General features: G+C 41.6%; 1 protein-coding gene across 2 annotated transcripts in view; it reads right to left on the reverse strand.

Annotated features, from left to right (window-relative positions):
• The window catches only part of LOC129820880 (partitioning defective 3 homolog B-like), a 543,694-nt gene that overhangs the window by 229,916 nt on the left and 301,619 nt on the right, over positions 1-12,159 (reverse strand). For both annotated transcript variants that reach the window (XM_055877951.1, XM_055877952.1), the window contains exon 13: positions 11,688-11,805. In XM_055877951.1, the coding sequence (XP_055733926.1) occupies positions 11,688-11,805 (118 nt within the window). The remainder of the gene's footprint in view (positions 1-11,687; positions 11,806-12,159) is intronic.

Consider the following 12,159-nt stretch of genomic DNA (forward strand, 5'->3'; position numbering starts at 1 on the left):
GTCTGGCTGGTTGGTGTTCTGAATAAACATGATGTTGTCTGGTTGGTTGGTGTTCTGAATAAACATGATGTTGTGTTGTCTGGTTGGTTGGTGTTCTGAATAAACATGATGTTGTGTTGTCTGGTTGGTTGGTGTTCTGAATAAACATGATGTTGTCTGGTTGGTTGGTGCTCTGAATAAACATGATGTTGTCTGGTTGGTTGGTGTTCTGAATAAACATGATGTTGTCTGGTTGGTTGGTGTTCTGAATAAACATGATGTTGTCTGGCTGGTTGGTTGGTGCTCTGAATAAACATGATGTTGTGTTGTCTGGTTGGTTGGTGCTCTGAATAAACATGATGTTGTCTGGCTGGTTGGTGTTCTGAATAAACATGATGTTGTGTTGTCTGGCTGGTTGGTGTTCTGAATAAACATGATGTTGTGTTGTCTGGCTGGTTGGTGTTCTGAATAAACATGATGTTGTGTTGTCTGGTTGGTTGGTGTTCTGAATAAACATGATGTTGTCTGGTTGGTTGGTGTTCTGAATAAACATGATGTTGTGTTGTCTGGTTGGTTGGTGCTCTGAATAAACATGATGTTGTGTTGTCTGGTTGGTTGGTGCTCTGAATAAACATGATGTTGTGTTGTCTGGCTGGTTGGTGTTCTGAATAAACATGATGTTGTGTTGTCTGGTTGGTTGGTGTTCTGAATAAACATGATGTTGTCTGGCTGGTTGGTGCTCTGAATAAACATGATGTTGTGTTGTCTGGTTGGTTGGTGTTCTGAATAAACATGATGTTGTCTGGCTGGTTGGTTGGTGCTCTGAATAAACATGATGTTGTGTTGTCTGGTTGGTTGGTGTTCTGAATAAACATGATGTTGTGTTGTCTGGCTGGTTGGTGCTCTGAATAAACATGATGTTGTCTGGTTGGTTGGTGCTCTGAATAAACATGATGTTGTGTTGTCTGGTTGGTTGGTGTTCTGAATAAACATGATGTTGTCTGGCTGGTTGGTGTTCTGAATAAACATGATGTTGTCTGGTTGGTTGGTGTTCTGAATAAACATGATGTTGTGTTGTCTGGCTGGTTGGTTGGTGTTCTGAATAAACATGATGTTGTGTTGTCTGGCTGGTTGGTGCTCTGAATAAACATGATGTTGTCTGGCTGGTTGGTGTTCTGAATAAACATGATGTTGTGTTGTCTGGCTGGTTGGTGCTCTGAATAAACATGATGTTGTCTGGCTGGTTGGTGTTCTGAATAAACATGATGTTGTCTGGCTGGTTGGTGTTCTGAATAAACATGATGTTGTCTGGCTGGTTGGTTGGTGTTCTGAATAAACATGATGTTGTCTGGTTGGTTGGTGTTCTGAATAAACATGATGTTGTCTGGTTGGTTGGTGTTCTGAATAAACATGATGTTGTGTTGTCTGGTTGGTTGGTGCTCTGAATAAACATGATGTTGTGTTGTCTGGCTGGTTGGTGCTCTGAATAAACATGATGTTGTCTGGCTGGTTGGTGCTCTGAATAAACATGATGTTGTCTGGCTGGTTGGTGTTCTGAATAAACATGATGTTGTGTTGTCTGGTTGGTGTTCTGAATAAACATGATGTTGTCTGGCTGGTTGGTGTTCTGAATAAACATGATGTTGTCTGGTTGGTTGGTTGGTGTTCTGAATAAACATGATGTTGTCTGGTTGGTTGGTTGGTGTTCTGAATAAACATGATGTTGTGTTGTCTGGCTGGTTGGTGCTCTGAATAAACATGATGTTGTGTTGTCTGGTTGGTTGGTGCTCTGAATAAACATGATGTTGTGTTGTCTGGCTGGTTGGTGCTCTGAATAAACATGATGTTGTCTGGCTGGTTGGTGTTCTGAATAAACATGATGTTGTCTGGCTGGTTGGTGCTCTGAATAAACATGATGTTGTGTTGTCTGGTTGGTTGGTGCTCTGAATAAACATGATGTTGTGTTGTCTGGTTGGTTGGTGCTCTGAATAAACATGATGTTGTGTTGTCTGGCTGGTTGGTTGGTGCTCTGAATAAACATGATGTTGTGTTGTCTGGTTGGTTGGTGTTCTGAATAAACATGATGTTGTGTTGTCTGGTTGGTTGGTGCTCTGAATAAACATGATGTTGTCTGGCTGGTTGGTGTTCTGAATAAACATGATGTTGTCTGGCTGGTTGGTTGGTGCTCTGAATAAACATGATGTTGTGTTGTCTGGCTGGTTGGTGTTCTGAATAAACATGATGTTGTGTTGTCTGGTTGGTTGGTGTTCTGAATAAACATGATGTTGTGTTGTCTGGCTGGTTGGTGCTCTGAATAAACATGATGTTGTGTTGTCTGGCTGGTTGGTGCTCTGAATAAACATGATGTTGTCTGGCTGGTTGGTGTTCTGAATAAACATGATGTTGTCTGTCTGGTTGGTTGGTGTTCTGAATAAACATGATGTTGTCTGGTTGGTTGGTGCTCTGAATAAACATGATGTTGTCTGGCTGGTTGGTGTTCTGAATAAACATGATGTTGTCTGGCTGGTTGGTGCTCTGAATAAACATGATGTTGTCTGGTTGGTTGGTGTTCTGAATAAACATGATGTTGTGTTGTCTGGCTGGTTGGTGTTCTGAATAAACATGATGTTGTGTTGTCTGGCTGGTTGGTGCTCTGAATAAACATGATGTTGTGTTGTCTGGTTGGTTGGTGTTCTGAATAAACATGATGTTGTGTTGTCTGGTTGGTTGGTGTTCTGAATAAACATGATGTTGTCTGGCTGGTTGGTGCTCTGAATAAACATGATGTTGTGTTGTCTGGTTGGTTGGTGTTCTGAATAAACATGATGTTGTGTTGTCTGGTTGGTTGGTGTTCTGAATAAACATGATGTTGTGTTGTCTGGCTGGTTGGTGTTCTGAATAAACATGATGTTGTCTGGTTGGTTGGTGTTCTGAATAAACATGATGTTGTCTGGTTGGTTGGTGTTCTGAATAAACATGATGTTGTCTGGCTGGTTGGTGTTCTGAATAAACATGATGTTGTGTTGTCTGGCTGGTTGGTGTTCTGAATAAACATGATGTTGTCTGGCTGGTTGGTGTTCTGAATAAACATGATGTTGTCTGGCTGGTTGGTGCTCTGAATAAACATGATGTTGTCTGGTTGGTTGGTGTTCTGAATAAACATGATGTTGTGTTGTCTGGCTGGTTGGTGCTCTGAATAAACATGATGTTGTCTGGCTGGTTGGTTGGTGTTCTGAATAAACATGATGTTGTCTGGTTGGTTGGTTGGTGTTCTGAATAAACATGATGTTGTGTTGTCTGGTTGGTTGGTGTTCTGAATAAACATGATGTTGTGTTGTCTGGTTGGTTGGTGCTCTGAATAAACATGATGTTGTCTGGCTGGTTGGTGTTCTGAATAAACATGATGTTGTGTTGTCTGGCTGGTTGGTGTTCTGAATAAACATGATGTTGTGTTGTCTGGCTGGTTGGTGCTCTGAATAAACATGATGTTGTCTGGCTGGTTGGTGTTCTGAATAAACATGATGTTGTCTGGCTGGTTGGTGCTCTGAATAAACATGATGTTGTGTTGTCTGGTTGGTTGGTGTTCTGAATAAACATGATGTTGTGTTGTCTGGTTGGTTGGTGTTCTGAATAAACATGATGTTGTCTGGTTGGTTGGTGTTCTGAATAAACATGATGTTGTGTTGTCTGGCTGGTTGGTGTTCTGAATAAACATGATGTTGTCTGGCTGGTTGGTGTTCTGAATAAACATGATGTTGTGTTGTCTGGCTGGTTGGTGCTCTGAATAAACATGATGTTGTGTTGTCTGGCTGGTTGGTTGGTGCTCTGAATAAACATGATGTTGTGTTGTCTGGTTGGTTGGTGCTCTGAATAAACATGATGTTGTCTGGCTGGTTGGTTGGTGTTCTGAATAAACATGATGTTGTGTTGTCTGGTTGGTTGGTGTTCTGAATAAACATGATGTTGTGTTGTCTGGTTGGTTGGTGTTCTGAATAAACATGATGTTGTCTGGCTGGTTGGTGTTCTGAATAAACATGATGTTGTGTTGTCTGGCTGGTTGGTGTTCTGAATAAACATGATGTTGTGTTGTCTGGTTGGTTGGTGTTCTGAATAAACATGATGTTGTCTGGCTGGTTGGTGCTCTGAATAAACATGATGTTGTGTTGTCTGGTTGGTTGGTGTTCTGAATAAACATGATGTTGTCTGGTTGGTTGGTGCTCTGAATAAACATGATGTTGTCTGGCTGGTTGGTGCTCTGAATAAACATGATGTTGTGTTGTCTGGCTGGTTGGTTGGTGTTCTGAATAAACATGATGTTGTGTTGTCTGGTTGGTTGGTGTTCTGAATAAACATGATGTTGTGTTGTCTGGTTGGTTGGTGTTCTGAATAAACATGATGTTGTCTGGTTGGTTGGTGTTCTGAATAAACATGATGTTGTCTGGTTGGTTGGTGTTCTGAATAAACATGATGTTGTGTTGTCTGGTTGGTTGGTGTTCTGAATAAACATGATGTTGTCTGGCTGGTTGGTGTTCTGAATAAACATGATGTTGTGTTGTCTGGTTGGTTGGTGTTCTGAATAAACATGATGTTGTCTGGTTGGTTGGTGTTCTGAATAAACATGATGTTGTGTTGTCTGGCTGGTTGGTGTTCTGAATAAACATGATGTTGTGTTGTCTGGTTGGTTGGTGTTCTGAATAAACATGATGTTGTCTGGCTGGTTGGTGCTCTGAATAAACATGATGTTGTGTTGTCTGGCTGGTTGGTTGGTGCTCTGAATAAACATGATGTTGTCTGGCTGGTTGGTGCTCTGAATAAACATGATGTTGTGTTGTCTGGCTGGTTGGTGTTCTGAATAAACATGATGTTGTGTTGTCTGGCTGGTTGGTTGGTGCTCTGAATAAACATGATGTTGTCTGGTTGGTTGGTGTTCTGAATAAACATGATGTTGTGTTGTCTGGTTGGTTGGTGCTCTGAATAAACATGATGTTGTGTTGTCTGGTTGGTTGGTGTTCTGAATAAACATGATGTTGTGTTGTCTGGTTGGTTGGTGTTCTGAATAAACATGATGTTGTGTTGTCTGGTTGGTTGGTGTTCTGAATAAACATGATGTTGTCTGGTTGGTTGGTGTTCTGAATAAACATGATGTTGTGTTGTCTGGCTGGTTGGTGCTCTGAATAAACATGATGTTGTGTTGTCTGGCTGGTTGGTGCTCTGAATAAACATGATGTTGTCTGGCTGGTTGGTGCTCTGAATAAACATGATGTTGTGTTGTCTGGCTGGTTGGTGTTCTGAATAAACATGATGTTGTGTTGTCTGGCTGGTTGGTGTTCTGAATAAACATGATGTTGTGTTGTCTGGTTGGTTGGTGCTCTGAATAAACATGATGTTGTGTTGTCTGGCTGGTTGGTGTTCTGAATAAACATGATGTTGTCTGGTTGGTTGGTGCTCTGAATAAACATGATGTTGTGTTGTCTGGCTGGTTGGTGCTCTGAATAAACATGATGTTGTGTTGTCTGGCTGGTTGGTGTTCTGAATAAACATGATGTTGTCTGGTTGGTTGGTGTTCTGAATAAACATGATGTTGTCTGGTTGGTTGGTGTTCTGAATAAACATGATGTTGTGTTGTCTGGTTGGTTGGTGCTCTGAATAAACATGATGTTGTCTGGTTGGTTGGTGTTCTGAATAAACATGATGTTGTCTGGCTGGTTGGTGTTCTGAATAAACATGATGTTGTGTTGTCTGGCTGGTTGGTGCTCTGAATAAACATGATGTTGTGTTGTCTGGCTGGTTGGTGCTCTGAATAAACATGATGTTGTCTGGCTGGTTGGTGTTCTGAATAAACATGATGTTGTGTTGTCTGGTTGGTTGGTGTTCTGAATAAACATGATGTTGTCTGGCTGGTTGGTGTTCTGAATAAACATGATGTTGTGTTGTCTGGCTGGTTGGTGTTCTGAATAAACATGATGTTGTCTGGCTGGTTGGTTGGTGCTCTGAATAAACATGATGTTGTGTTGTCTGGCTGGTTGGTGTTCTGAATAAACATGATGTTGTGTTGTCTGGTTGGTTGGTGTTCTGAATAAACATGATGTTGTGTTGTCTGGCTGGTTGGTGCTCTGAATAAACATGATGTTGTGTTGTCTGGCTGGTTGGTGCTCTGAATAAACATGATGTTGTCTGGCTGGTTGGTGTTCTGAATAAACATGATGTTGTCTGTCTGGTTGGTTGGTGTTCTGAATAAACATGATGTTGTCTGGTTGGTTGGTGCTCTGAATAAACATGATGTTGTCTGGCTGGTTGGTGTTCTGAATAAACATGATGTTGTCTGGCTGGTTGGTGCTCTGAATAAACATGATGTTGTCTGGTTGGTTGGTGTTCTGAATAAACATGATGTTGTGTTGTCTGGCTGGTTGGTGTTCTGAATAAACATGATGTTGTGTTGTCTGGCTGGTTGGTGCTCTGAATAAACATGATGTTGTGTTGTCTGGTTGGTTGGTGTTCTGAATAAACATGATGTTGTGTTGTCTGGTTGGTTGGTGTTCTGAATAAACATGATGTTGTCTGGCTGGTTGGTGCTCTGAATAAACATGATGTTGTGTTGTCTGGTTGGTTGGTGTTCTGAATAAACATGATGTTGTGTTGTCTGGTTGGTTGGTGTTCTGAATAAACATGATGTTGTGTTGTCTGGCTGGTTGGTGTTCTGAATAAACATGATGTTGTCTGGTTGGTTGGTGTTCTGAATAAACATGATGTTGTCTGGTTGGTTGGTGTTCTGAATAAACATGATGTTGTCTGGCTGGTTGGTGTTCTGAATAAACATGATGTTGTGTTGTCTGGCTGGTTGGTGTTCTGAATAAACATGATGTTGTCTGGCTGGTTGGTGTTCTGAATAAACATGATGTTGTCTGGCTGGTTGGTGCTCTGAATAAACATGATGTTGTCTGGTTGGTTGGTGTTCTGAATAAACATGATGTTGTGTTGTCTGGCTGGTTGGTGCTCTGAATAAACATGATGTTGTCTGGCTGGTTGGTTGGTGTTCTGAATAAACATGATGTTGTCTGGTTGGTTGGTTGGTGTTCTGAATAAACATGATGTTGTGTTGTCTGGTTGGTTGGTGTTCTGAATAAACATGATGTTGTGTTGTCTGGTTGGTTGGTGCTCTGAATAAACATGATGTTGTCTGGCTGGTTGGTGTTCTGAATAAACATGATGTTGTGTTGTCTGGCTGGTTGGTGTTCTGAATAAACATGATGTTGTGTTGTCTGGCTGGTTGGTGCTCTGAATAAACATGATGTTGTCTGGCTGGTTGGTGTTCTGAATAAACATGATGTTGTCTGGCTGGTTGGTGCTCTGAATAAACATGATGTTGTGTTGTCTGGTTGGTTGGTGTTCTGAATAAACATGATGTTGTGTTGTCTGGTTGGTTGGTGTTCTGAATAAACATGATGTTGTCTGGTTGGTTGGTGTTCTGAATAAACATGATGTTGTGTTGTCTGGCTGGTTGGTGTTCTGAATAAACATGATGTTGTCTGGCTGGTTGGTGTTCTGAATAAACATGATGTTGTGTTGTCTGGCTGGTTGGTGCTCTGAATAAACATGATGTTGTGTTGTCTGGCTGGTTGGTTGGTGCTCTGAATAAACATGATGTTGTGTTGTCTGGTTGGTTGGTGCTCTGAATAAACATGATGTTGTCTGGCTGGTTGGTTGGTGTTCTGAATAAACATGATGTTGTGTTGTCTGGTTGGTTGGTGTTCTGAATAAACATGATGTTGTCTGGCTGGTTGGTGTTCTGAATAAACATGATGTTGTGTTGTCTGGCTGGTTGGTGTTCTGAATAAACATGATGTTGTGTTGTCTGGTTGGTTGGTGTTCTGAATAAACATGATGTTGTCTGGCTGGTTGGTGCTCTGAATAAACATGATGTTGTGTTGTCTGGTTGGTTGGTGCTCTGAATAAACATGATGTTGTGTTGTCTGGTTGGTTGGTGTTCTGAATAAACATGATGTTGTCTGGTTGGTTGGTGCTCTGAATAAACATGATGTTGTCTGGCTGGTTGGTGTTCTGAATAAACATGATGTTGTGTTGTCTGGCTGGTTGGTGTTCTGAATAAACATGATGTTGTGTTGTCTGGTTGGTTGGTGTTCTGAATAAACATGATGTTGTGTTGTCTGGTTGGTTGGTGTTCTGAATAAACATGATGTTGTGTTGTCTGGTTGGTTGGTGTTCTGAATAAACATGATGTTGTCTGGTTGGTTGGTGTTCTGAATAAACATGATGTTGTCTGGTTGGTTGGTGTTCTGAATAAACATGATGTTGTGTTGTCTGGTTGGTTGGTGTTCTGAATAAACATGATGTTGTCTGGCTGGTTGGTGTTCTGAATAAACATGATGTTGTGTTGTCTGGTTGGTTGGTGTTCTGAATAAACATGATGTTGTCTGGCTGGTTGGTGCTCTGAATAAACATGATGTTGTGTTGTCTGGCTGGTTGGTTGGTGCTCTGAATAAACATGATGTTGTCTGGCTGGTTGGTGCTCTGAATAAACATGATGTTGTGTTGTCTGGCTGGTTGGTGTTCTGAATAAACATGATGTTGTGTTGTCTGGCTGGTTGGTTGGTGCTCTGAATAAACATGATGTTGTCTGGTTGGTTGGTGTTCTGAATAAACATGATGTTGTGTTGTCTGGTTGGTTGGTGCTCTGAATAAACATGATGTTGTGTTGTCTGGTTGGTTGGTGTTCTGAATAAACATGATGTTGTGTTGTCTGGTTGGTTGGTGTTCTGAATAAACATGATGTTGTGTTGTCTGGTTGGTTGGTGTTCTGAATAAACATGATGTTGTCTGGTTGGTTGGTGTTCTGAATAAACATGATGTTGTGTTGTCTGGCTGGTTGGTGCTCTGAATAAACATGATGTTGTGTTGTCTGGCTGGTTGGTGCTCTGAATAAACATGATGTTGTCTGGCTGGTTGGTGCTCTGAATAAACATGATGTTGTGTTGTCTGGCTGGTTGGTGTTCTGAATAAACATGATGTTGTGTTGTCTGGCTGGTTGGTGTTCTGAATAAACATGATGTTGTGTTGTCTGGTTGGTTGGTGCTCTGAATAAACATGATGTTGTGTTGTCTGGCTGGTTGGTGTTCTGAATAAACATGATGTTGTCTGGTTGGTTGGTGCTCTGAATAAACATGATGTTGTGTTGTCTGGCTGGTTGGTGCTCTGAATAAACATGATGTTGTGTTGTCTGGCTGGTTGGTGTTCTGAATAAACATGATGTTGTCTGGTTGGTTGGTGTTCTGAATAAACATGATGTTGTCTGGTTGGTTGGTGTTCTGAATAAACATGATGTTGTGTTGTCTGGTTGGTTGGTGCTCTGAATAAACATGATGTTGTCTGGCTGGTTGGTGCTCTGAATAAACATGATGTTGTCTGGTTGGTTGGTGTTCTGAATAAACATGATGTTGTCTGGCTGGTTGGTGTTCTGAATAAACATGATGTTGTGTTGTCTGGCTGGTTGGTGCTCTGAATAAACATGATGTTGTGTTGTCTGGCTGGTTGGTGCTCTGAATAAACATGATGTTGTCTGGCTGGTTGGTGTTCTGAATAAACATGATGTTGTGTTGTCTGGTTGGTTGGTGTTCTGAATAAACATGATGTTGTCTGGCTGGTTGGTGTTCTGAATAAACATGATGTTGTGTTGTCTGGCTGGTTGGTGTTCTGAATAAACATGATGTTGTCTGGCTGGTTGGTTGGTGCTCTGAATAAACATGATGTTGTGTTGTCTGGCTGGTTGGTGTTCTGAATAAACATGATGTTGTGTTGTCTGGCTGGTTGGTGCTCTGAATAAACATGATGTTGTGTTGTCTGGTTGGTTGGTGTTCTGAATAAACATGATGTTGTCTGGCTGGTTGGTGCTCTGAATAAACATGATGTTGTGTTGTCTGGCTGGTTGGTGTTCTGAATAAACATGATGTTGTCTGGCTGGTTGGTGCTCTGAATAAACATGATGTTGTGTTGTCTGGCTGGTTGGTGCTCTGAATAAACATGATGTTGTGTTGTCTGGCTGGTTGGTGTTCTGAATAAACATGATGTTGTCTGGCTGGTTGGTTGGTGTTCTGAATAAACATGATGTTGTGTTGTCTGGCTGGTTGGTGCTCTGAATAAACATGATGTTGTGTTGTCTGGCTGGTTGGTGTTCTGAATAAACATGATGTTGTGTTGTCTGGCTGGTTGGTGCTCTGAATAAACATGATGTTGTGTTGTCTGGCTGGTTGGTGCTCTGAATAAACATGATGTTGTGTTGTCTGGCTGGTTGGTGTTCTGAATAAACATGATGTTGTCTGGTTGGTTGGTGTTCTGAATAAACATGTGAACAGCTAGATAGGTAAGGTAGATAGGTAAGGTAGGTACTGTAGCTAGGTAAGGTAGATAGGTAAGGTAGCTAGGTAAGGTAGATAGGTAAGTAGCTAGGTAAGGTAGATAGGTAAGTGGCTAGGTAAGGTAGATAGGTAAGGTAGGTACTGTAGCTAGGTAAGGTAGATAGATAAGTAGCTAGGTAAGGTAGCTAGGTAAGGTAGATAGGTAAGGTAGCTAGGTAAGGTAGCTTGGTAAGGTAGCTAGGTAAGGTAGCTAGGTAAGGTAGCTAGGTAAGGTAGCTAGGTAAGGTAGATAGGTAAGGTAGCTAGGTAAGGTAGATAGGTAAGGTAGCTAGGTAAGGTAGCTAGGTGCGGTAGCTAGGTAAGGTAGATAGGTAAGGTAGATAGGTAAGGTAGGTACTGTATCTAGGTAAGGTAGATATGTAAGGAACTAGGTAAGGTAGGTACTGTAGCTAGGTATGTAGCTAGGTAAGGTAGGTAGGTAAGGTAGCTAGGTAAGGTAGGTAGGTAAGGTAGCTAGGCAAGGTAGCTAGGTAAGGTAGTTGGTTAAGGGAGATAGGAAAGGTAGATACTGTAGCTAGGGTGGGTAGATAGGTAAGGTAGCTAGGTAAGGTAGCTAGGTAAGGTAGCTAGGTAAGGTAGGTACTGTAGCTAGGTAAGGTAGCTAGGTAGTGGCTAGGTAAGGTAGGTAGGTAAGGTAGCTAGGTAAGGTAGGTATTGTAGCTAGGTAAGGTATCTAGGTAAGGTAGGTACTGTAGCTAGGTAGGTAGCCAGGCAAGGTAGCTATATTTAACACTTAAGACGAAGAAGAGGAACAAAATATACAGTAGACATGATAATATGTACATGCTATGTGCTAGAATGCTAACTATCACAGTGTCAAATATACAGTAGACATGATAACATGTACATGCTATGTGCTAGCATGCTAACTAGCACAGTGTCAAATATACAGTAGACATGCTAACATGTACATGCTATGTGCTAGCATGCTAACTAGCACAGTGTAAAATATACAGTAGACATGATAACATGTACATGCTATGTGCTAGCATGCTAACTAGCACAGTGTCAAATATACAGTAGACATGCTAACATGTACATGCTATGTGCTAGCATGCTAACTAGCACAGTGTCAAATATACAGTAGACATGAAAACATGTACATGCTATGTGCTAGCATGCTAACTAGCACAGTGTCAAATATACAGTAGACATGATAACATGTACATGCTATGTGCTAGCATGCTAACTAGCACAGTGTCAGAAATACAGTAGACATGATAACATGTACATGCTATGTGCTAACATGCTAAGTAGCACAGGTATGTGCTAACTCACCATTGGATCTCTCATAGATGGTGTTGTTGACCACAGGCAGCTGGGCTGCGGTGTTAGCCGATCTGGCTGGGCAGCTGCTAGAGGCATCAAAAGACTTGTTCGAGGGGACAAATGGATCCTGTCAGAGAGAGGAATCATCAACTGTCACAATTAACATCATGATCACGGGATGGAGATACAGACCAACAACGTTAGCAAAGCTTCACGCCACATTTCAAATCAGGGTCATGAGAACAGACAGACATCACCGGCAACTAAGTCGCCTATGGGCACAAACCCACCGTCGCTGGACCAGACAGGCCTGGCAAAAAGTGCTGTTAGTGCATGTCAGTCACATGTCTGTGGAACGTGTTCAGTTTGTCTCAGTTGTTGAATCTTGTTATGTTCATACAAATATTTACACATGTTAAGTTTACTGAAAATAAACGCAGTTGACAGTGGGAGGACGTTTCTTTTTTTTTTGTGGCTGAGT

Source organism: Salvelinus fontinalis, chromosome 23 (genome assembly GCF_029448725.1).
Source record: "Salvelinus fontinalis isolate EN_2023a chromosome 23, ASM2944872v1, whole genome shotgun sequence".
In the NCBI taxonomy this organism is placed as follows: domain Eukaryota; kingdom Metazoa; phylum Chordata; class Actinopteri; order Salmoniformes; family Salmonidae; genus Salvelinus; species Salvelinus fontinalis.